The 26,925-nt window shown below is 42.6% G+C and overlaps 1 protein-coding gene across 1 annotated transcript in view; it reads right to left on the bottom strand.

The window, feature by feature from the left end:
• LOC126187970 (voltage-dependent calcium channel subunit alpha-2/delta-3) overlaps nt 1-26,925 on the bottom strand; it is an 865,148-nt gene that overhangs the window by 555,501 nt on the left and 282,722 nt on the right. The window contains exon 2 of the mRNA XM_049929356.1: nt 21,767-21,848. Within this exon, the coding sequence (XP_049785313.1) occupies nt 21,767-21,784 (18 nt within the window). The 5' untranslated portion in view covers nt 21,785-21,848. The remainder of the gene's footprint in view (nt 1-21,766; nt 21,849-26,925) is intronic.

Here is a 26,925-nt window from a genome sequence, read left to right as displayed (position 1 = left end):
AAGAGGTTTCAGAGGGAGATTTCACCAACTGTGAGTATCTGAATGCTTAATGTAGTTGAAAAAGACTCGGTAACAGCATTTGCCATGTTAACAAGAGGTATGATAAAATGAACTGTACCAACTATCATAGACTTTCTCTCTTCATTACCTGCGGCATGATACTTCTAATTGCACAGAAAACTATCCTTAGTGAAAAAAAAGCTCAGATTGTATACAGGAAGGCTGACCTGTATGGATTAATTCTTTATTTTCCAATGACTTATCTAGAAGACGTGTGAGCGTAAAGATCAGCATTGTGCTGTTCGAGAACATTATGAAGGAGTATGACGGAATTCGCCAAAAGAGCACAATAGATTGCTTCACAAACGTAAGGAACTAGTTAGTTAGTGTGGGCCCATACAACATAAAAGATAAAGTTAAACTCTGGGACAAAGTTACTGCTTCTCTCAATAATCAAAAAAACGGTTTATCACCGTATTGCCGAACCTTGCGCAACAAAAGATGAAGAAAGGAACGTTCAACAAAGGCTTCATTGGAATTCAAGTAAATGATAAGGGGATTGCTCATTTGGCATGTAATAAAGATATAATTAAAATTTCCAGGCCGAAAGAGAAGACAGGACTAATGAACAAGGCCACAAAGACTGCAAAGGAAGGACTTGTCTCATGCGAATGAATCAAGGAGCGAATATGTCGTCAGGAATAATTTAACAACAAACGTGTGTATCTTTTCCGATGAAAGTTGTTACCAAACGAAATGGAAAATAACAATGTTCACAATGGCAAGTATAAATTCTTTTTTAGGCTTGTCACTAGAGCAGTAACATCACACTCTGATTATTAAGTGATATTAATGACCTCGTCGCTCCATTAATATGTGTTATGGAAATGAAGTTACTGTATGCTGCTTTACCAGCATGTGTTTCGGTGCGAGGGCGTGGGAGGGAGGCGGCTGTGTGCTGTGAATGAGGAGGTCTGTATCTACATGAGGCACATGGGGCAGTAATAGATGGCCGCCTGTGGCAGCATATGGTAGGCTGGACCCCCTAAATCGTCCCTCATTTTCTTCCCCTGCGAAGCTCTTATGGAGTGCAGTAAACTACATGCAATGTCACCGTCTTCTGAGGGATGCCATCACATCCACTGTGTCCCTCGGAACGACGAGGCGATAGAGACCTCAGGCAACTTGCATGGCGCTATAAGGCTCTACAAGCAATCAAAAAGGTTTTGCATCACCCCGGTGCCCAGAACTCCTGAAGGTAGACGTTGACTGTGGATATTGTATCACAGACGCAGTCCCTTTGACTGTTCAGAGATGTCACTAAACTCACCGAAAGATGTAAACAACCATGCATGAGCAGCGCCTATTAGACGAAGGGGATCCGACAGCTAATCAGTTCCTGTCATTCAGCCAGGAAGGTGGTACACGGCTCGTGTTGTCTGTAGTTCAACCATGCCTAGACGGTCAATACCGCGGTTCGATCGCGTCCGCATTGTTACTTTGTGCCAGGAAGGGCTCTCAATAAGGGAAGTGTCCAGGCATCTCAGAGTGAACCAAACCGATGTTGTTCGGACATGTAGGAGATATAGAGAGACAGAAACTGTCGATGACATGCCTCGCTCAGGCCGCCCAAAGGCTACTACTGCAGTGGATGGCCACTACCTACGAATTATGGCTCGAGGAACCCTGACAGCAACGCCACCATGTTGAATAATGCTTTTCCTGCAGCCACAGAACGTCGGTTACGATTCCAACTGTGCGCAATAGGCTGCATGAAGCGCAACTTCACTCCCGACGCCCATGGCGAGGTCCACCTTTGCAAACACTACACCATGCATCGCGGTACAGATGGGCCCGACAACGATATCCAGTTCACCGTTCAGTGTCGTATATGCCTTCAACCAGACAATCGTCGGAGACGTGTTTGGAGGCAACCTGGTCAGGCTGAACGCTTTAGACACACTGTCCAGCGAGTGCAGCAAGATAGACGTTCTCTGCGATTTTGGGGTGGCATTATGTGGGGCCGAATTACGCCGCTGGTGGTCATGGAAAGCGCCGTAACGGCTGTCGAGTAAGTGAATGCCAGCCTCTGACCGATAGTGCAACCATATCGGCAGCATATTGGCGAGGCATTCGTCTTCATGGAAGGAAATTCGCCCTCCCATCGTGCACATCTTCTGAGTGACTTCCTTCAGGATGACATCTCTTGACTAGAGTGGCCAGCGTGTTCTCCAGGCAGGAACCCTATCGAACATGCCTGGGGTAGATTGAAAAGAGCTGTTAATGGACGACGTGACCCACCAGGCACACTGAGGGATCTACGCCGAATCGCTATTGATGAGTGGGACAATCTGGACCCACAGTGCCTTGATGAACTTGTGGATAGTATGCCACGACGAATACAGGCATGCATCAATACAAAAGGACGTGTTACTGGGGATTAGAGGTACCGGTGTGTACAGAAATCTGGACCATCACCTCCGAAGGTCTCACTGTATGGTGGTACATCATGCAATGTGTGGTTTTCATGAGCAATAAAAAGGGTGGAAATGATGTTTATGTTGATCTCTATTCCAATTTTCTGTACAGGTTCTGAAACACTCGGAACTAAGGTGATGCAAAACTTTTCTTGATGTGTGTATCTGGACCACCACCTCTGAAGATCTCTCTGTATGGTGGTACAACATGCAATGTGTGGTTTTCATGAACAATAAAAAGAGCGGAAATGATGTTTATGTTAATCTCTATGCCAGTTTTCTGTGCAGGTCCTGGAACTCTCGGAACCGAGGTGATGCAAAACTTTTTTTGAAGTGTGTATAATGCCAAAACGACTGCAACTGTTGTTATGTTTTGACGTCTGAACATTTCCTGGCGTGACTGATGGAAGAAATATTTCTGGCTTGACCGTGGCGTTGATGATAACGTTCTTATTGAGAATATTTAGACAACTGACTTGGCGAGTTTCTTATCCCCCAAGCGAGTTACATATTTAATTAATCCTCTACAACGATGGCAAAAATTGTAATTTTACGTTACGCATGAAACAATTATAAATAATGCATACATTAGTGAGCCAAACCCTATGACCGCTGCCCTTCGCGAGACTGAAGGCCGACTGGTGGCTTTACGGGCACGTGACGCGGTAAGGAACGTATGTAAGTGATGTCACAAATGGGGAAATCCACTGACATAAGGAACTTGAAAACGGCAGATTGTTATGGCTCTGTTCCTGGGAACGAGCATCTGGAAAATCTCGAAGCTGGTCGGCTTTTCACTTGCAGCTGTCGTGAGCATCTATGGAAAATGGTTGAAGGATAGCAACACCAAAAGTAGACCACAAGGGTTTGGACATCCACGCCCCATCACAGAACTTGGAGGTCGGAGGCCCTCCACTTTGTAAACCGAGATAGACAGATCTGATGACAGAGTACAATGCTGGTGCAGACGCAAGTGTTTCTCAGCACGTTCGTCGTCTTCCATGGGACCTGTGGAAATAATTTTAGGCACCATGGCAACTGTGGACCACGTTAAAAGTATTGTGGACCACCTGCGTTTCTTCATGCTTGATGATTTGCCCGACGGCGATGGCATCTTCCACGAGGATAGCTGTCCCTGTCACAAGCCCAAAATTGTGCTGCAGTGGTCTACAGAGCACGACAGCGAATTTACGTTGGCACTCATGATAAAAATCATCAAACAACATAATGAAATGAATAGGTGAACAGGTACAGATGATACGGAAAATTCCCTCCCTCTGCGTCGTTTGGCGTCTGGACGGGTTAGGTACCTTCTGAGGAATGAGCTATTTTCTGTGCGTTAGATCTTGGAAGTTTGCTGAGGACCAAACACTTTCAATCTCTGTTGGTCCATTACGGCCAGGGTACCTCGGCTGTTATATATTTTTCAATTCAATAAACTTTACAAACAACCGTACACTGTAAGATATGTTATTTTATTCTGAAAGCAACCAGTTTCGACGATTCATTTTGCCATCTTCAGGCCCCCACACGCTTTTTTCAAATCAACGTTGCTGTCACGCTTTCGTATGAAGCAGTTGCACAGCGACTGGAGGTCACCATATCCAGTTTTAGGACGCTATACGATAAGTTCGTTGATTTGAAAAAAGCATATGGAGCCAAAAGATGGGAAAATGAATTGCCGAAACTGGTTGCTTTCAGAATAAAATAAAATATCTTGAAGTTTACGGCTACTGGTAAAATTTATTGAATTGAAAAGCAATGACTTTGAAGTCGTAATACTTTGAGACGCGCCCGTCTCAACCATTTGGACAGTGATACGTAATGACGCCTCCGATAATGCGCCAGCGTTTTAATGCTTCACTAGCAACAGTTTGGAACATGAGCGTTGAAGCAGCCTGCTGGGTGGTGCAAGCCACTTTCGAAATCGCCATATTGTAACAACTTCCATAACAGCCACTGTCTGCAGCTTCTTACGGAACTCTTTTGAATGCAATGATCTCCCTGATTTTTAAAGAAAGCTTCAACCCCCCACCCCTCCACATCCCCAAAAGTATCTCCCGAGTACAGGTGAATGTAGCTTCTAGAGTAGCGACTACCCTTTTCGTAAGGAATTAACGGCGATTAATTCCCATTAAGTGTCGGTACTTGAGTTAAAGATTTGCTGCAATAAATTCTTGGCTGCAACTGTGTTTGTGAAGCTGTTCTCGGCAGCGTGGAAGTTCTTTGCTTTAATATGTGAATATTTCATCACGTTGTTTTCGATTAGATGATGATGTTTTGGTTTGTGGGGCGCTCAACTGCGCGGTTATCAGCGCCCGTACCAATTCCCAACCTTTGCTCAGTCCCGTCTCGCCACTTTCATGAATGAGGATAAAATGATGAAGACAACACAAACATCCTGTCACCTCGAGGCAAGTGAAAATCCCCAACCCCGCCGGGAATCGAACCCGGGAACCCGTGCTCGGAAAGCGAGAACGCGACCGCGAGACCACGAGTGCGGACGGTGTCGATCAGAATCGTTGTGTACAGCGACTGTGTCGGCTGCAACCATATGTTTGTGAAGACTGTTCTCGATAGTGTGAAAGTTTGTTGTTTTAATATAGGATTATTTCAAAATGTTTGATTCCTTTAGAACCTTTGTCCACAACGACTGTGGTGTAATTCGGATGGAAAGAAGTCAGCAATCAGTCGCGATTCAATCTTTACTTTATTGCAAATCTTATTTCAGCTACAGTATTACTATCATCAGTTCTGGCAATTATATGACATACAAAGGAATGAGAAACTGAATGGCATAAAACGAGATCTATATCACAGTTATACAGAACTGGAGACACCAAATTAAGTAACATACTGTAGGAAATGATTCATGTACATTCAGCAGGGTTGTAAATGCACGATCTTAGCTTGTACATAGCTTAATTCAAACTGAAGCTGCTATTTACAGACCTATACAACTAGCCACAGAGTACGTCATAGAGGACGAACAACGCCCTCTATAACAATGACTTCAGTATATGAGTAGCAGTCCAAAATGTTTGGAATATGCATGCATGGCCGAAATACATTTCTCGGATAATATGGTATAACACGGAAGCTGCAGTATAGTACAAAAAAGTGCTGTGGCGTTCGAGTGACCGGATTTTGTTTCTCCCTGTATATCAGCCGCCTCAAAGGATTCACAGTATATTATTAGTTGTTGTTGTTGTGGTCTTCAGTCCAGAGACTGGTATCATGCAGCTGTCCATGCTACTCTATCCTGTGCACGCTTCTTCATATCCCAGTACTTACTGCAACCTACATCCTTCTGAATCTGTTTAGTGTATTCATCTCTTGGTCTCCCTCTTCGATTTTTACCCTCCACGCTGCCCTCCAATACTAAATTGGTGATCCCTTGATGCCTCAGAACATGTGCCATCAACCGATCCCTTCTTCTAGTCACGTTGTGCCACAAATTTCTCTTCTTCCCAATTCTATTCAATACCTCCTCATTAGTTATGTGATCTACCCATCTAATCTTCAGCATTCTTCTGTAGCACCGCATTTCGAAAGCTTTTATTCTCTTTTTGTCTAAACTATTTATCGTCTACGTTTCACTTCCATACATGGCTACACTCCATACAAATACTTTCAGAAAAGACTTCCTGACACTTAAATCTATACTCGAAGTTAAATTTCTCTTCTTGAGAAACGCTTTCCTTGTCATTGCCAGTCTACATTTTATATCCTCGCTACTTCGACCATCATCAGTTATTTTGCTCCCCAAATAGCTAAACTCATTTACTACTTTAAGCGTCTCATTTCCTAATCTAATACCCTCAGCATCACCCGATTTAAATCGACTACATTCCATTATTAGAAATAATACTAATTTCTATTATGTGAGAAGGAAATTATAAGTGTTAAGGTTGCATAAGCGTAGGACGCGTTTCGAAGCAATGCGCTGTTGTAGTTCTACGCTACAGTGTGGCAGCTCTACTAGGCGCAAGCGCAAAACCTTGCGATGGCCGTCGGTGTGTGGTGCGTGGCCGGGTTGTCAGCTGTGCCGCTGGGCGGCCTACGCGGCAGGGGCTGAGCCTCGCCAGGCATGTGCCCAGGGCGCTGCATTCCGGCACAGCCAGCAGCAGCGGGGCGGTAGCGGGGGGCGACGCTCCTTTGCCTTTGAGAGGCCGCTTTCCGGGTCGCAAAGGTAAACAAGGACACGCAGGGCCTCTAATTACCGCCTGCGGACTCTGCGGACGCGCCGTCGCAGCCAGTGGGACCGCAACTTGCGCTCTTAGTGCCCGGCTCTGCGCTGCTCAATCCTCCTCCACCTACACAACTTTCTCCAGCAGCGCTCCACACAGTCTTTTATAACCTTCATTTTTAAAGCGGTATTTCAAAGCACACTACCACGACGCGAAAAGACGTACGTAACAGCCGACTGGTGGTGCCTTTCCATGCCTATTCACTCATGTCCATAAGCGATCTTCTAGATAAACTGGATACTGCATCTTACTTATGCCATTTGCATATTGATTTTGGCTTCAGACAAAGACTGTTTGGCTCCAAAAGTTCCTAACTGTTGACACTGTCGAAAATTACTTGTCTGCCATGTTTTAAAGAACATGTTTTTAAAATCAGGATATCTGTACTCTTTAAATGCCTTTTGAAACAAATCTGTCCATCTATGCCAAGGACACAAATTCAATTACAATCCAAAGAACCTCTTGGAAGAATATTACACAAAGCGGCACTAGAAATCTCGACACCGAAAAAAGAATACAGGCAAATACTGTAGATGCACAAAAATCGTACAAAATATATTTGAAAAGCTAACAAAAGTACTCGAATTAGTGGAATGATCAAGGAAAGTAACGACGTCACGCCCTAGGAAATGAAAATGGCGTATAAACTCTCCAACGAGACCTAGAACGCAAAATATATCCCCAGACGCTGTGAAACAGTTATGAAATCACAAGCACTCTATGCAGCAGACTGCAGCGCCACACTTAAAGTAGAAGAAATAGAATAACGAGAGCAGAATCCTTAGAAAAATTGTATGTCTCACCATAGAAGAACATGAAACTACAAATTGAGAAGCAATCTAACAATTCGCAGACTTTCAGACACAATCCGCAAAATGTGAGTCAGTTTCCTTGGAGATCAGGAAATAGAGAAGGCTAACAGATTAACTAAGAGAGTCTTCAAATTTTACAGTGTTTCAGTAACGAAAAGGGAAAGAATCGGTTCTAGGCGCTTCAGTCCGGAACCGCGCTGCTGCTACGGTCGCAGGTTGGAATCCTGCCTCGGGCACGGATGTGTGTGATGCCCTTAGGTTAGTTAGGTTTAGGTAGTTCTAAGTCTAGGGGACGGTTGACCTCGGATGTTAAGTCCCATAGTGCTTAAAGCCATTTGAACCATTTGAAAGAATCGGTGGATGAAAGATACTCAAAAAGACTTACAAGATATGAACATAACCGAGGGCGTTATTCAAAGCAGAGAAATATTCAGAAATAAAGTAAACATCTTTAAAGGTTTTCAAGAAAAGAGAGGAAACGTTCTAGAAACTTCATACACAAACCAAAATACCAGCAGAGCGAGAGCATTAAGTAGTAGTGGGACGATAGGATGAAGTACCGCATTAGAGAGAGTATCTCCACTAAATGTTCTTGTTTCATAGTAGATTAGAGTCAAGAAGAAGAAGGAGGAGGAGGAGGAGAAAGAGTACGACGAGAAGTAGCATATTTTAAAATGCGTTTTTTTTTTCTATTTATCGTGTCAGCATAAAAGACCTTATGGGACAAATTCAGTGTTATAAGCCATTTGCAGAAGTGACAAACTGCCGAGTAAAAATATATGTTGAATATATTGCGACCTTATGAATGTCTCGACGCTTGGTGAATGACCCCTTTCTTCACGGAAACTAATGCCACCAAATCAAACGATACGTGAAGTTTATGCCACCCTTAATGGAAAGTTAAGAGTAGAGTATTTCAGGGCGACGAGCCATTCAAACGGCCGAAGCAACAGCACAAAAATCCCCATATTCAATACGTATTTTTACTTAGTGATTTTTTTGTATCACTGAATTTTTTCAGACAGAACCGACATTCTGGCACAATAAATGTTAATAGTCTCCTTTTACCCTCTTCACTCAATACAGTCTTTCGGGCATAACCTGGGGCAAAGTGTTCATTGCACAGAAGCACAAGCTAAGGTTAATATGAACTTTTGTAGACCCCTAATTTAAATTTGAACATATTGTGAACAGCCGCCTTTGTGAAGTTTTCGTCGACAACCAATCACATTTCAAAAAGAGCAGTAGATTCATAAAGATGATACTAGAAGAAGAATTGGGTTATTTCGTCCGAGGTTCAGCATTAAAAGGTCTGAGGTATTCATCCATCAAAATCTTTGACTAGTTGCCCAGTGTTATGAACAGCTTAATAGGTAGTAAATTTAACTGCACACTTAAACTGAGATCATAACTCATTGACAACTCCTCCTACTCCAAAGAAGAATTTCTGAATAATGAATATTGTAATGTGTGTGTGTGTGTGTGTGTGTGTGTGTGTGTGTGTGTGTGTGCGCGCTTCATAGCAAAAAAAAAAAAAAGGTTCAAATGGCTCTGAGCACTATGGGACTTAACATCTGAGGTCATCAGTCTCCTAGAACTTCGAACTTCTTAAACCTAACTAACCTAAGGACATCCCACACATCTATGCCCGTGGCAGGATTCGAACCTGCGACCGTAGCGGTCTCGCGGTTCCGGATTGAAGCGCCTAGAACCGCTCGGCCACGGTGGCCGGCGCGCTTCATTGCACAAAGAGCTAAGTGTATATCCCCATATGAAAACAAAGGCAAATTAAGATTATTTGTAAAAGAGAATAATTTAAATTGTCACCATATTCCCATATTTTTCACTGAGAAGGTGTATTATGTCTCTAAACTCATTGACACGGTCCACAGCAAAGCGAAAAATCGTAATTGTTATCCATGTAAGGAAGAAATAACTAATTAAGGAAGGAAGCATCTTTTGTATCGAAAACAATGGTGTGAAGTCATGAAGGCATATGACTAAGAACCTCGGATTTCAGAAAACTGAAATACTCGTGCCTGGTCAGTAGGTTTCTAAATTACATTTTTTATACAGTATTTAAATTTGCCATAAGTTCATAAACCACAATGGCTGTAACTGTTCGTTGGCAAGACACCTGAGTCTTATACGGCTTTCGTCCTTTCATGTTCATTGCGTCAACGTAAGGGAAATTCTCCCATTGGTCACCTACACCTATAGCAACTGAACCACGCAAACGCTCGCTTAGTATTTCATTTGATACCGCAAACCCGTAACAGAAAGTCCCAATGAACGCTATCGTAATTATTATCGTGTTTTCTTCTGACAACCGCCACGAATTATTTACACATTAGCATCAGTACCCGCGAAGCAGTAGCGCACAAGTGTTTTGACAGCAAACATCAGTAGGGGTGGAAGGGGTGCGATTACCACGCAGCGAGCCAGCCTCGCTAGACTATCGATTGCGCCAACATCGCGTGTGGACGGGTCGTTAGGCGAGAATCGATTGTCATGTGGCGGTTGGTCGGCGCGAGCTTCCACCGCGAGCGTGTGGCGTGACTCAACAGCACCGTGTGCCGTAGCTCAATCTGGACTGACGTGCCGCTCATGTAACTGGATTTGCTTATGCAACGCTACGAGAACAGAGGTGCTCCTTTCGTTTCAGGCCAGCCGGTACGGGTTGCCCATCCACTTTGGCACGTATGCACTATTTTGAGACGAACATACTCTAATAAAGGAGAACAGATATCATAGTAGTGAGGCACTTGGATCGCCTTTGCGGTGAGTGGGTGTCAGTTCTCCGCACAGCCAGTCACATTTATGTTTGACGTGGTTTCCTTCTGTCAATATCCCGGTTTAAATCAACTTTCGGCTGACCGGATTTAGGTTTTACGTGGATCCCTTATATTTTTTGGCACAAATACCGCGTTGATTCCTATCAATAGCGCACTGCTGATTTCCTTCCCCACTCTGTACTCTTTCCCGTATTGTCGACAGGACGTTAAAAATGTCTTTCTTTCTTTCTCCATACTGTTCCAGTAGGTGATAATTCTCCACTTTCAAAGCACTAAACGTAGATGAAAAATGTAGTTTTAAACCTCATTTTTCTAAACTAATTAATCATATTCTACAACTACATTTTCTCTGCAAACCACTGTGAAGTGAGTGGCAGAGTGTGGTTCACATCGTACCATTGGTAAGGCTTCTTCCCGTTCCATTTACATATGAAGCTTGGGAAGAATGATTGTTCAAACACCTCTGCGTTCTGGAATTAGTCTAACCTTGTCCTCGCAATCCCAGGAAGGTAGTGGTTGCAAAATATTTGTAGCCTGATCACTTAAAACTGGTTTTTGAAACTCTGTAAGTAGGCTTTCTCGGGATAGTTTGCGTCTATCTACATTTTATGACATTTCTGGTAAATATTTATGAACTATTATTTTGGTTATTTCATTTATTTTTATTTTACTCGTCTTGTTCCGTATGACCAAATTGAGGAGCAAATCTCCAAGGTCATGGAACGTGTCAGTACATGAAATTACAACATAAAAGTAATAAAAGATAAAATAAAATGTTTATGAACCAAAAAAGAAAGACAAACCATAAGTTTAAGTAAAAGCAGTCAACAATATAACATAGGAATCAGTTTAATTTTCCAATGTACTCCTCGACAGAATAGAAGGAGTGACCCATGAGGAAACTCTCCAGTTTCGATTTGAAACTTTGAACTTGACCTAAATGTCTGGCCATTCATGTTAGACTATCTGCTCCATCCCAACTCACACTATTCAGAAAAGCAGAGTGGTTACTCTGAAACGACCAACTGATAAAACATAAAAATAGAGCGCCTTCTCTAATCACATGACAAGAAGACGAAAACCTCTAGTCTTTCTGTTTTCCTTTGAAATGAGATTTTAGAACACTGCCGTCAGTCTGCTGAACCACTAATCCAGCACCTGCTAAACACAGCGCAGTGTTAAATTTCTTCGAGCAGCTCGGCTAGCATAGTAATAGCCACCAAATATGTGGTACTCTAGATCACGAACAAAACAACGGCTCAAAACAGATGGTGATATGCTCTTGTCAGGCTTCACTTTAACAGGAAGCAAACAACTAAGCTGCAACAGGGAATAATACGCTGTAAGCAAAAATACGCAGGCGCGTTTTACATGCATAACCCAACATGAAACTACCTTTTAGTGTCCTCATCGACAATGTATTCAATCGTTCGTGGAAAATCAAAATAGGTAACCCGCAGGGATTAAATCCTTATAGAAAGTGATTCAGCATCCAATACCTTAAGGTTTATTGCAGCCCACAACGCCTCCAACAACCAGATGCGACGTTCTCATATTGTTGCGTTCGCTACACGAAAACTATTAGTCTTACGGGAGCATTTTGTAGGAAATTTAATTTGGTTAAATTTTGTGCTGGGTTACGTTTTCACTGGAGGCTGTGGTGTTCGAGAACTATGACCTGCAGCGAAAACGTATCCCAGTATAAAAGGTAACTACATTAAATTTCCTATAATAAAGTGGAATGGTCAATATTCAGGGATATGACAACAACGATAATTCGAAGGAAAAAGTCTAGTCGACATGGAGTCTAAAATGCATACCTTAGGAGCTACGAGCACTTCTTCATCTTCGATTATGTGAAAAGAATGTCTTCTACTGAAGAAGTGATCATAGCTCGAAAGGTATGCATTTTAGAGCCCATGTTGACTATACTTTTTCCTTCGAATTATCGTTGCTGTCATATCCCTGAATATTACCTGTTTCTCTTGGAAGACCCCGTATAATTTACTGAGGGTGGACTAGAAAATTTATAAGCGAAGTAATTAATAAAACACGGAAAAATTGTGAGATGCTGTAGGAATAAATAACATCGCAAAGAAAACTTCTCAACTACTGTGAGGAATTCCTGTAAAGAATAGAAGTATTATGCCGCAAGGAAACCTTTCAACTTAGATTGGAAGATTTGGTGTTTAACGCTCATTTTTTCATCTCTGCTGAAACCCATTGAAAATTAAACCTGCTTTGTAATACACACCTTTCTGTAGAATGCTTAAGCAGGTGTTATCAAAGTGCATATCGTTTTCCTGCCTCGTGTTCACAGAACACTGGTAGTCAACCCCGAATGTTGATAATAGTGGATTAAAACAATAATTATTATTACTGTCAATACTCATATGTAATCTAAACAGACTAAAATAGTGATATTGATGCTATCCTATAACTTTTAACCCCAAAGCGTTGGTGTGGGATATTATCCCCAAAGTATTTACTACTTCCTGAATCAGCAAAAGTGTGGTACAATAAAATGTGCCTGCAAAATATTGGAGAGGGAAGATTGGCTAGGAAGAGGTGATTAGAAAATATGAGACACGAAGAGTTAAAAGACAAGTATACCAGAATAAGGAAGAAAACAGCAAATATACTAAGGTAAGAGAAATTGAAGTATTACAAGGAGCTAATAGGAGAAGCCGTAGAGGACTGTATCCAGCATAGAATAGGGCGAATGTACCAAAAAGTAAAGAGAGTAACACATAAATTAAAGAAAAGGAAAACATTAGCTAGAGACATGCAGGGGAAGAGCCTCACGAATGACACGAATGTAGAACGGCGATGAGCACAGTACTTCGCAGAATTACTAAACTTGATGACCGCATTCACTCTTTGCCATGTGAGGTATCAGACACCATAGACAACAGCGTAGAGATCCCTGATGGAGAAATACGACAAATAATCAAAAAACCTAAAAAATGATAAGGCTTTCGGTGAATATCAAAAGGTGGACCTGTGCTGATTAAAATGATTACGAAACTACTGCCTGATGATTGGAAAATGGCCGTAATATTCCCTATACTACACCCCTTGACATTTGATAATTATTGAAGGATTGCATTCACTAATGTAAGCTACCAAGTTCTGTGTAAGTGTCTACTGAGGAAAATGATTCCAACTTCAGAAGGAATTATGGGGGACTACGGCTGTGGTTTCAGAAGAAACAGACCAACCAAATGAAGTGAATCACCAAAAACTTAGACCATAAATATTGCAGGAATGGAAAGTGCTATTGATGCGCAGTTTTCACAAAATGTGTAGGTAGTCAAGGGCTAGTACTGTCAGCCATTCGAAAGACTATAGTAATACTTAGTGTATTTTTGTGCAAACTTAAACTTTTTTAAAATGGAACAATACCTATGACACTAACAAACTAAAAGTAGGGTAAATTGGAATGTCAGGTATGTTTGTAGCAGGATTCTTTTGAAAAGTTTCCACACCTATACTTGTTTGTGCCATTCAACCAGCGTAGTTGCTACGCGCAATGTCGTTATATTTGCTTACAGTGTGCTAGTGTGTTCCCTGAGTGCACTGCGACTTGCTAGTCAGTTGATGTGTGACAGTACAAGCAGTAGGTCATAAGTGGAGGATGGCTTTTACTGTGCAGAAAAGAGCCGACATGTTCATGGAGTACGGAGCGTGTAGGCAGAATGCACTTCGTTCTTGCATGGTGTATGTGGCAAATATATCCCAATATACATCAACCATCTCAGCGTTATTTATCAACCTCTTCAACCAGTTACGTGAAAGTGGTAGTGTAACACCTAGACAACGTAACAGAAGGAAACAAGTGATGACAGAAGAAGGCGATATTGAGATTCTTGCAGTTGGTCTGCATGTTAGCTTCCGCACAATCTCATGAGGAAGTGGGATGAGTGAGGCAAATGTCTTACGCATTCTTCATCAACATAGGTTCCAACACTACCACGTTTCTTTCCATCAAAAGATCTATGGAAGCGATTATGAGACTCATGTTAACTCCTGTACATAGATATTTAGACAGGATACTCCAGATGTATTATGTATCTTGTGTAGTGATGAAGCCACATTTACCAATAATACCCTGGCAAACCGCTGAAACATGCATTATTGAGGTTTTGACAATCCCCATTGGTTTTGTCAGAAGTGTAAACGTGTGGTGAGGCGTGGGATAGTGAAGCATCAGCTCATAAACCCCTTTTTCATCGACGGAACAATGAAAGCGCCCCAGTATCGAAGCCTCCTAACAGACCATCTTCCACGGGTGTTGGAGGACGTTCCTCTGCAGACTAGAGGAACCTGTGGTACCACCATGATAGCTGTCCAACCCATAGTTCACGAAGTACTACAGCATTTCTTCACGAATTTTCTCCAAATCATTGAATTGGACGCAGGGGACCTGTAACTTGGTCAGTCCGTTCTCCTGATTTGACACCGCTACACTTTTTTTTGTGGGGAAAGCTGAAAGACCTTGTATGCTAGGACACATCAGCAACGCCCGGCAATATGCAACGACGTATTACTGCAGCCTTCTCGGACATCTCCGCTGAAATGCTAGCACGAGTTCTGCAGTCGTTCCATACCAGACTGGAAGCTTGTATAGCTCTTGCCGCCGGTCATTTTGAACACAGCCTGTGATGGTCAATTGTCTCGTTACTGGTCAGAATCTATATAATTAGTGTATGCATTTATGTTGTTCTTTAGTGTGTGCTACCACAGGTATAGTTCAAGTGTCGGCTTGGGAACTTTTCAAAATATAATATCTCGTAAACGACTAGCACTAGAATCCAGCAACAAACACCACTGACATTCCAGTTTATCCTACTCTTAATATGTTAATATCAATAGTCATTGTTCCATTTAAAAAGTGTATGTTTACACAATAAATATACTTTCTAAGTATTACTAAAATCTGTTGATTGGCTAACAATACGGGCGCCTGGCCACCAATCAATTCTGTGAAATTCGCACATCAGTGGCACTTTCTGTTTCCACAATAATTGTGGTGCAAGTTTTAAGTGATTCACCCCGTATGTAGGCTTATTGCGCACATATAGGTAACCGATAGAGGTTGGTAACATAACGTTGAGGTTCACATGGTTGTTGTTGCCTTCAAAAAAGTTATTGACAGCATAAAGGGCAGCGTCACCAATGTATTGAAAGAGTCTGCTTCCACAAAAGTTATTACGTCTAGTAGAGATGTGTCTAGAGGAAATCTATCAGTAAAGGCGTGTCAGAACATTGTGGGGTCAGAATTAGCCTTAGATTAGGAGACTCATTATAACCAATATCTTTTTATTTAATTTTACAAAACATAGAGAGAGAACACAAAATAATTCAGCCTAGCTGAAATAAGACGGTGTAATAATAGAATAAATCGGCTTTCATATGCAGGTAAGTGATAGCGAAGTGGACCTGCAGCTCGTGACAAGTTATTACAGGAATACTGCAAGGAAAGAAGGGCTACAAATTAACGAGGAGAATGAGTGCATGATGATAAGCAGGGTACCCAATGTTGGTACCCTACTGACAACTGATGAATTGAATTTTAAAAGAATAGACTTATTTAAATGTTTAGGAAGCATTTTTAGCAAAAAAATAAAAAATAAAACAGAACATCGGTGAGATTAAGGCAAGGATTGCAGCGACGAACAGAGCGTATTTTGGGGTAAGGGACGTGTTGTGCGGTACAGCAATTTCGAGAAGTTTAAAAAGCATTCTATACCAGAGTGTTTTCTTCCGATAGCTCTATATGGGTCTGAAACATTTATATTAAGTAGAACAGATGAACAAAAAGTGCTTGTATTCGAGCAAGAGATATTAAGTAAAATATTTTGCCCCAAAGGGGACTCGCATTCGGGAGGACGACGGTTCATTCCCGCGTCCGGCCATCCTAATTTAGGTTTTCCGTGATTTCCCTAAATCGCACCAGGCAAATGTCGGGATGGTTCCTTTGAAAGGGCACGGCGACTTCCTTCACCGTCCTTCCCTAATCCGATGAGACCGATGACCTTGCTGTCTGGTCTCTTCCCCCAAACAACCCAACCCAAAGGGGCACCCATTCACGGGAATGGACTATATTTAAAGAACCAGAAACTGACAAACCTGTACTCACAAGTTTGTATTGGCCGAAGAACGAAGAAAAGAAGACTGATGTCGGTAGGATACCTAGTTAGAAAGGAAGAGGAAAGACTACTGAGAGTAGAAGGGGCAGAGGACAAGATGTAAGGATCGTATCAACAGAGATACAGAGGTGATGGCCCTGAGAAAAGGACCATGAGCTCCGAAAGTCAGGAACAGTAATAATTGGTGGAGGAATGTGCAGAACGCATATGGTTTCCCAGGCCAATGCGACATTTCACATTAATAATAATAAGAAGAAGAATCTGCGGAATATCCTCGGATATCCTCACCCCCGCAGACTTCTGCTTAACACTCGGTGGTGGATACGCGGTGGTTGTCGGGTATTTCAGGACCTCGTTAATAAAGCAACACCTGGCTGCTACACATTTCAGACGGCTGAACTCAGACAGGGCGACCACTCGGAACAAGTTGTCCTCCAACAGTTCTCGTGAAGGCCTCAGACACCTGCTGCTTGCAGCCCTTGCAGCAATTAGCCGCTAATTGCGACGCACTCCAGAAGCACTTCTCTTTCCTACCTCTCTCGAAACATGGAGCCTCTGATGGAACTTCCTCGTATTATATTTAGCCCGTGAAATGAAGGCAATATTTAGTTTACATCAGCGGTAGGCAACTGCGCAGTTTTGGTTATGTTGTCTAATAGCTTCGAGCTCGCATTTTCTGATCGGGAAAGATTTGTCTATCATGCGTAATTTTGTATTTGCGGACAGCAACCCGTGCGTAAACAGATGTTTGTACGGATCAGTGGGTCCCGGACAATTCGTAACGATCTATGAAATATTTTCACGCTACGGTGGAGAATGTTATTGCCGTAACTACGGAGAGCGGCAATTACTTCGAACAACGGGTTTCCACATCCATGACATTGTTGCACTGATGCTTCGGAAGTTACTCATAGGCAGCAGAAGCACACGTCATAGCGCTATTGGAACAGTGGAGAAAATACGAGCATACGGAAAATCGGACGACTTTTTGATTTAGGAATTCCTAGCAGGTAGAGTACAGCACGTTCATCTTAACGGGGAGAAACCAGATCTGAAAGCAACTTCGAGAGTGTCTTAAGTTATTGATTGAGGGAGCTGGCGCAGTGGTTATCACACTTCATTCGCCTTCGGGTGGACTTCAATTAAAATATGCATCCCGTCATCCAGATTTTGATTTTCCGTGCTTCCTTAAATCGCTTCAGGCATATGCCGGAATGATTTCTTTTAAAGGGCACCGCCGATTTCCTTCCCCACCTTAACAACATTGTCGACGGGACGTAATACCTTAATCTTCCTTCCTTCAAGATGTTGGGCCCTCACTCTTTACTGCACTATAAATGACCCTGTGAACAATGTTGGAAGGACCGTGGGTATATTCACAGTTGTGCTCTATAGAAAAGTTGCAAAGTGTGAAAATTGTAATGAAATGTAGGGACACAAGCAGAATAAATAGTCAAAAAAGTTCCATTATTAAACTTCCTGGCATTTTAAAACTGTGTGCCACACCGAGACTCGAACTCGGACCTTGCCTTTTCGGGCAAGTGCTCTTCCTTTTTTTAATTTTTTTTTATTTCACAAAAACAGTAACAAAAATGGCTAGTTTACAATGAAATGACATAAATAAGGTGACAGATATTTGCAGTCATAAATTACAGCATTCAAAGAATGAAGAATGATATGCAGTCTTTAGCAGTAGCACACATTTAGCACATCCACTGTCACCTTCGACTGGTGGCAGTTCAGCATGCACATTTTCTTCTTCTGCAGCCTGAGGTTCCTTATCCTCGTTTTCCAGACCCAAATTAATCATTCAGTAAATCCTTGATGTGTGTTCCTTCGAGGGTAAATCACATGGACAGAACAGCAGTCCCGAACAGCGACATCGCAAAGTCCATCACTGGCTTGTTATTTTTGTCAGTTCCAAATTTCTAAACGCATCCTTAGGGAGTTCAAGATCTTCCTTTATAACAGACACCAGGTGTTTGCCGTCATATTCTTGTATCTGCTGTACTACTGATTTATTTTTCATGTGTGACTTGCAGGTGAGCTTAGGGTCGGGAATGTGACACAACCCATCCTCTCTCCACGAGGAATTTAGTTCCTAGCCTATACCCATTCAGTTGAAGACGATTCGGAGCATGTTACCATATTTATTATTGTGATTCTGATACTTAAGTGTTTCCTCGAATTCATTTTCCATATACATCTTGTGTTCAATATGTTCATCGCTCCAATGACTGAACATCACAGCTTTAATTCTGCAGTACCTCGTCTCCTACCTTCCAAACTTCAGAGAAGTACCTTGCAGAACTGGCAGTCCTGGGAGAAAGCGTAACTTGGAGTCATGGCTCAGCAACAGCCTGGGGGATTTTTCTAGAATGAAATCATATCAGCGCACTCTCTGCTGCAGAGTGAAAATTTCATTCTGGAGTTCCATTATTATTTGTTCGCATTATTGGCGGACAATCACCGGTAACAATCACAATTTAAAAATACCATGGTGTGCAGAACGTACGGATGAAAGTACACTACTGGCCATTAAAATTGCTACACCGAGAAGAAATGCAGATGATAAACGGGTATTCATTGGACAAATATATTATACTAGAACTGACATGTGATTACATTTTCAAGCAAATTAGGTGCATAGATCCTGAGAAATCAGTACCCAGAACAACAACCTCTGGCCCTAATAACGGCCTTGATACGCCTGGGCATTGAGTCAAACAGAGCTTGGATGGTGTGTACAGGTACAGCTGCCCATGCAGCTTCAACACCATACCACAGTTCATCATGAGTAGTGACTGGCGTATTGTGACGAGCCAGTTGCTCGGCCACCATTGACCAGACGTTTTCAATTGGTGAGAGATCTGGAGAAATTGGTGGCCAGGGCAGCAGTCGAACATTTTCTGTATCTAGAAAGACCCGTACAGGACCTGCAACATGTGGTCGTGCATTATCCTGCTGAAATGTAGGGTTTCGCAGGGATCGAATGAAGGGTAGAGCCACGGGTCGTAACACATCTGAAATGTAACGTCCACTGTTCAAAGTGCCGTCAAAGCGAACAAGAGGTGACCGAGACGCGTAACCAATGGCACCCCATACCCTTACGCCAGATGATACGCCGGTATGGCGATGACGAATACACGTTTCCAATGTGCGTTCACCACGATGTCGCCAAACACGGATGCGACCATCATGATGCTGTAAACAGAACCTGGATTCATCCGAAAAAATGACGTTTTGCCATTCGTGCACCCAAGTGAGTCGTTGAATACACCATCGCAGGCGCTCCTGTCAGTGACGCAGAGTCAAGGGTAACCGCAGCCGTGGTCTTCGAGCTGATAGTCCATGCTACTGCAAACGTCGTCGAACTGTTCGTGCAGATGGTTGTTGTCTTGCAAACGTCCCCATCTGTTGACTCGGGGATCGAGACGTGGCTGCACGATCCGTTACAGCCATGCGGATAAGATGCCTGTCACCTCGACTACTAGTGATACGAGGCCGTTGGGATCCAGCACGGCGTTCCGTATTACCCTCCTGAACCCACCGATTCCATATTCTGCTAACTGTCACTGGATCTCGACCAACGCGAGCAGCAATGTCGCGATACGATAAACCGCAATCACGATAGGCTACAATCTGACCTTTATCAAAGTCGGAAACGTGATGGTACGCTTTTCTCCTCCTTACACGAGGCATCACAACAAGTTTCACCAGGCAACGCCGGTCAACTGCTGTTTGTGTATGAGAAATCGGTTAGAACCTTTCCTCATGTCAGCACGTTGTAGGTGTCGCCATCGGCGCCAACCTTGTGTGAATGCTCTGGAAAGCTAATCATTTGCGTATCACAGGATCTTCTTCCTGTCGGTTAAATTTCGCATCTGTAGCATGTCATCTTCGTAGTGTAGCAATTTTAATGGCCAGTAGTGTAGATTTCATATGGTGAGTGACTGCCAAGAAGATAACTTGATGAAACTTGGACCGTACATACAAGCAAAAAGAAGTCCTACCATATAGTACAGCAGCTAACTGAAAGATAAAAGCAATGAGACCAACACAAATGACACTTTTATTCGAAGACAATAATGAGACCGAACTCACTGCGATTTATGATGATCCCCTGGACATTAAAAAGGCAGGACGTCGTTGTTAATAGTGCGTCTGATTACCAACACGCCAGTGCAAGTTCTACAACGTGCTCCCATGCTGGGCGGAAGACTGGTAAGGAGTTGTTGTGACAGGGTGTTCCATCCGTCGCTAGCGCGCTTGAAAACTGCTGGATGGGCGCAGGTTCATGTGGACTTGCTGAAATATGTCTCCCCAGAGCATCTCACACATGCTCGCTGTGATTTAAGTTGACGGAATTGCAGGCCAGTCTATTTGCCGAGTACACTCGCATTCCAACAGCTCCTCCAACTGCTTTGCTCTATCCGGTCGCGCATTGTCATCCATGAAAATGAAGTAAGGGCTGAATGCATCACTGAAAAGAAGCACATGGGAAGGAGCACAGTGTCACAATAACAGCAACCGATGAGTATACCGTGTTCAAAGACCTGGGCGGTAGCAGGCCCATACAACATTATGCCTCACCTGGACCACCAAAACGATCATGCTGGATGATACTGAATGTGCCCTCATACGGCGAGATGTGAGAACACGTAACGCCCTTGAGAACGTTGTATGATGTATTATCCTAACACTTTTATACAGTCTGGTGCCTTCTTGGGTAGCAACTCAGTATAAAAGCATAATGGTGACGTCACAACTCGCAACAGGCGTGTTTTATTTCAGAGACAACATTTATTTAAGGAAATTAAAAAAAAACTATACAGCGGGCTGTACTTTAAAGTGAGTTATAGGTCGACTTCGTCTGCTACACGAAGAGGAAGGTTCTTCGCATGTTTTCGATCTATCACACTAGCAAAAATACATTGCTGTCAGAAACGGTACTTAGCAACAGAACAGAGGAGGTATATGCAGAGATTATCATCCTGACGGTAAATTTCTTAGTACGTTAGCTGAGACAGTTAAACGAGCTCTGAAGTAACCTGTTATGTTTAGTGCGTCTCAGCCAGATTATTGTACAACAGTTTGATATTACTACATGAAGAACAAAAAGGCTGTTGCATTTACATGACACGTGACTAAGTGAATATAAAATATCATTTTATAGCATCAATGAACATTGCAGAATATGTTACATAAAAACGACTAGAAACAGAGTATAGGCAAACTAAACAATTAATTATTTGAAAAAGAAAGAAACTTTTGATTTACCTTTTGTATGTCAACCATTTTCGTGAATTGCCGGCTGAACTCCCAAAGACCAACACCGAACTTCAGAGCCCAATTTTTCACCCTGAAACAAAATAAATACCTTCAGTTACATAAAGAAAGATATTTTCGTAGTTCGTATTTGTGCACTGCAGCAGACTGACAGTATTCAGCGAGACGGCGGTGAAATATGTATGATAACTGATAATTTCTGGAAAATTCAAACCAAAACGTTTTTGAATTTACGGAAGTTTCGTTAAACAGTCACATCATCGGAACTTTCGACTCCTTATACTCACCATGTTAGAGCAGCGTAAGTCGCCTACTAAATCTCGGGTCAGCCGTTGTATTTCTGCACAATTCGCGCTTTCTGAAATGTCGGTGACCTCATGCTCCGAATTCTTTCTGTTGTTATCGCTATTTTTGATTCTTTACTTATCCTTCTTCTGTTACAATATGGTTAATCACAACATTATATTTAAAATACATCTGCTACTTGCTCTTAAATTTTGGACAAATCTGTACGTATGAGCAAGAATTGCAGGACCTGTTGAATGGAAAGAACCGTCTCATGAACACACATTATGGACTGAGAGGAAACAGCGGAAAGACGAAAGAATTGGGAGTAACAGAAACGAGATTAGCAATAACCTAAACATAAAAACTGGGCACTACGAAGTGCAAAAATTCTGCCACAAAGCAGCACGTGATGGATAAGACAAGGCAGACTTAACATACAGACTAACAGAAGAAAAGAGAGCACTTCCGGTCAAAAGAAGTCTACTAAAATCGAATATCGGATATAATTTGTGGAAGAAATTTCTGAGAATGTGCACTTGGAGTACAGAATTGTGTAGAAGTTAAACGTAGACCATGGGAAAACTGGAAAAGATGAAGATCGAAGCATCTGATGCTTGGTGTTATAGAAGGGTGTTGAAAATTAGGTAGACTGATCAGATATGAAAAGAAGAAGTTTATCGGAGGATTAGCGAGGTGAGGAACATGTGGAAATATTGAAGATGGGAAGGGACATGTGTTAAGACGTTGTATTTTGGGATATGTTGACAGTGAAAATTATAAGAGAAGATAGAGTTTGGAATATATCCAATAAATAACTAGTCGGAAGTCAGGATGTAGTAACAATAATTTGAAAAGGATAGACTGAATTAAGAACGTTGGACGGAGAGGAATTCGTAATTCTTGGAGGGCAGCATCAAATGAGAAAGAAGGTTGAGAACAGCTGTCCCCGCTCTAGACCCCTCCACCTCTAAAAAATACTGAATAAATTAAGATACAGTCTCAAGAAGTCGCACATGACGCTTAGTTCACGCATATTCTTTTAGCAGCATATGATTTAGAACAGTCCAGAACAACGTAAAATTCCTATTGTTTAAGTCTCTCTTCAGAACGTTTGTTTGGTGATACAGCAGCGAGCTCAACAACGTGGAAGGAAGAGAAGAGAGACTTTGTTCTAACTGTAAAATGGAACTCCTGTAGATTAAATTCGCCTTTCTCAGATTCACATTTTTTTTTTAAAGGATGTTAAACAATTGTGTGAGAGGAGCCCCTTGCATGATGTTCAGACCTCTTGCAGCGGACTGTCCCCAGACGTCACTTAGTCAGTGACTTCCTCTGTATTAAGATTTCGAGACGCCAAGGCAGCCCCCTGCCCTTTATGCAATCCCGCAGGACACCAGCGCTAACAAGTCTCTTCCGGTGGAGTCTGCGACGCGCCAGCCGTCACACTACATCCTGTTTTTGCGGCGGCGATGATTGACTTTCCTTGTCAATGGCAACTCCACTTGACACCCTAGCACGGCCACTTCTTGCGATCCTTTGTGGGTGACAGTGATAAACACACAGCAGGGGGAGCTACGGATTGTTACCGTCCCCTTTACGGAGTTTATGCGTGGATTCCCAGCTGCCCGTGGACCTAGAGGACTCTCCTTAAGAACAGCAGTACATACGATATACAAGAATCGGCATACCGGGCATTTTTTAGAATACAGTGTCATGTAAAATGAGTTTCGGTTAATGTTTTAAGGAATATGTGACTTTTAAACGTTATGTAGTCTGTAATGCGCTGAAAAACTATGGGAAATAAAACTTCATTATATAAAATGTAACGATGATAAATTTAATACGACAGATAAAGCTATCACAAGTTAAAATTTTTGTCTGGAATATTTCTAATATATTGATGTGATAAGATGACGCAAAAAATGTACCTGGCACAGATGGAGTTTATAAGACAGAAAGAAAGAGACAGAAATTTTCTGTGATGATAAAAGAAAATCTTTAGCTGTCCAAACCGTGTGCTGGTTAAAAGTCTGAAAACTCTTTCCCTTTTGTTGTAACGAATTTTATAGCTAGTCTTTTCAAGGTCAATCCCCTGAGCGGTATAGCTTACATATTTGAAGCGAAAACTCTTTCTTTATTCTGAGTGCGGCATTAAAGAATACACATGATATTTTATCATATTATCCTTCAACGAAAGTTTCCTTTTCTTGCTTATTTGCCGTTCTGGTGTTTCACTGAATTGCCGGAATGTATCAAACAGTGGTCTGAATACGAACCAAGAGGTGTTAGACGCTTCTGCGCACAGTGCGACCACCAATACATGTTTACTGCGCTGGCAGCGGATGATAAGTGCTGGCAGAGTTAAATAAAATCTAATAATTTTATTGTCATTACAGCATCATTATTAAATTGTTTTTGATACATATACTTGCTATAGAAACATATTAATAGCACAATCGTAAAAAGCTGGTCGTATGATAGTAGCCTAAATAATTCTGTGGTGAACGATTATGCAGTAACATCACGGAAAGTTTATTTGTTTTTATTAGATTAAAAATTAAGGTATACCTCTTTTCCTAAGCACTTTGCTAGCACAGAAAACTCAAATAATAAAATTACAAGATAACTGAAAATGGTTAAAATATGCTGGAAGTTACTACATCATTAGCTAAATAATGTGTTATTGTTTTCTGGTACAGCTGAAATACAGGTAGGAAAAATTATCTTTTGATTTCAGTTTATGACAACAACGTAAGATCTGTTTCTGTTTGGTGCCCTGACCACAAGGATATTGAGTAACTCAGCTGGTGTGGCGTTCAATTTATCCCTCTGTGCTATCTCCAGGTCCAGAACGGACTGTTGTAGCTTGCTCTGTGCATGTTCTCTGAGATCCTCCAACCACTCTGTAATCTATTCTGACTTGGTGATTACGCAGACCACACCAACTGCACCACGTCCTAGTACTTCGCCATCTTAGCAAAGCTGGAATTCCTTGACAACGAAGTCGCAACTCTCAGTTTCACTGAAATTTGAACATTTCCATTTTTTGCGACGCCATAATGTCGATACCCTACTACTGAATCTGCCACAAAGATATGCAGTTGCATTGTTCCAATGGAAGTGATGGACGCCGACATCCGACTGAAAGTCTTAGTCAAATACATTTTGTGAATAGTAACGTATTACCATACTTCCCTGTCGCTGCTTACAACGAATCAAGATTTATCGGTTAAGATGAGCATTACCCCACAACTATGTTCAATATACCACTGCAATCTCGTACGGTTGCGGGTTGACACATTAGAATGGATAGTACGAGATTATAATCATAAAGACAGAAATTATGAAGTCGTAGTGAACTGAGGACCTGTTACATGACGATTAATTTTTCATTAGGAAAGGCAAGGAGACCAGAGAGGCAGTTTCTGACATCGCGCCTGATAAATAAAGTAAAACTTAACAAACATCAAGACACTTTCATAGGATACAAACAGGGTCACTTTGGATAATGGGGGTGAAATTATCTTCTAAAACCTTCACGTACTGTTCGGTAGTCACCGTGCCATCAAGGAATATCGCGCAGATTATTTCGTGACTGGACACTGGACACTACACAGTCACCCGTTGAGGCTGAAGAGACTTCTCGATCGCGAAATGCGGATTCCCAGTCTTCAAATGTGCCAATTTTGCTTATTGACGCACCCATCAAAATGGAAGTGGGCTTCCTCACTAAAACAAACAACAATGAGCATACTAATCCACATCACGCCCCGCAGCCAACCGTGCTATTTGAACGTTCTATTTCATATAGTCACCCCTGTATGAGGCAATGGTGTTTTGACAGCAAAATTGTCCTGTCCAACGTCTCTATTTGAACCCAATGCAACACCTTCGCGACGAGTAGTCTCCAGACCGCTGCGTCCAGCATCACCAACTTCTCTGGTTTCTGTTCTTGACCAGAAATGGGTTGCCGTTGCTCCACAGGTATTCAGGCATGTCATTGAGTCCATAGCACAGTTCAGGCAATCATACACGTGAACGGTGGACATACCCACATTGTTCTGTAATAGGTGTCCGAGTTCTTCTGATGTGTTGATCAGATTGTGTAAGTCCAGTACCTGGTTGAGATTTTCGTACTGTTGCCGAAACAGGTGTAGCGATGTGGTTTTCTGAATGAGGGGGTTAGCGGGCAGCCGGCCCGGCCCGCGAGCGCGCCGGCTACGCACCCACGCACCGCGCCGGTGCCGGCACGGCGCGGCGTGGCGCGGCGCGGCGGAGGCTGTGCCGCGGCGCGCTGTGCGTATTGATTGGAGGGAAGCGGCCGCCCTCGCAGCTCTGAGCGGCGCTGGCGGCCGAGCGCCTGCACGTGTCACCCCCACTGGTCCACCGCAAATAATGGCCTGCGTGGGCGCCGGCTGCCGTCACAACGTATACCCTCCCCTTCCCCTTCCCATGCTCTCCCCATTCTGGGTTTCGTGTTTTTTTTTTTCTTTTTCTTCAGTTTAAAAGTACCGTCAATAGCACAACAAAACGATTCACCTGTACCTGGTGAGAGGTAATCTCGAAGTTTTAACTTGATATGAGAGAAATATCGACGTTAGCCGCATATGGGCATTGTAATAATTCAATGGCGACAAGTGAAAATTTGAGCCAGAGCAGGACTCGTCTATCCGAGCACGCTTCCCGTCCAAAGCAAATTCCCAACTTGTCGCACATTGCTTCAGTAGAGGCACCCTGTCCACCGTCCTCATTGCTTGCAGCTTTTGGCATGATTCTCTTCACTTGAAACTTCGGGGCTGATAGGTCGTGGTCGAAGTATAAAACTCTCTCCTGACGTTTCGTCTCGAACTGCGGGAGACGTC

The sequence above is a fragment of the Schistocerca cancellata genome, chromosome 5, assembly GCF_023864275.1.
Source record: "Schistocerca cancellata isolate TAMUIC-IGC-003103 chromosome 5, iqSchCanc2.1, whole genome shotgun sequence".
Taxonomy (NCBI): Eukaryota; Metazoa; Arthropoda; class Insecta; order Orthoptera; family Acrididae; genus Schistocerca; species Schistocerca cancellata.
The sequence above is the reverse complement of the archived record's forward strand: the minus strand, read 5'-3'. Positions and strand labels throughout refer to the sequence as shown.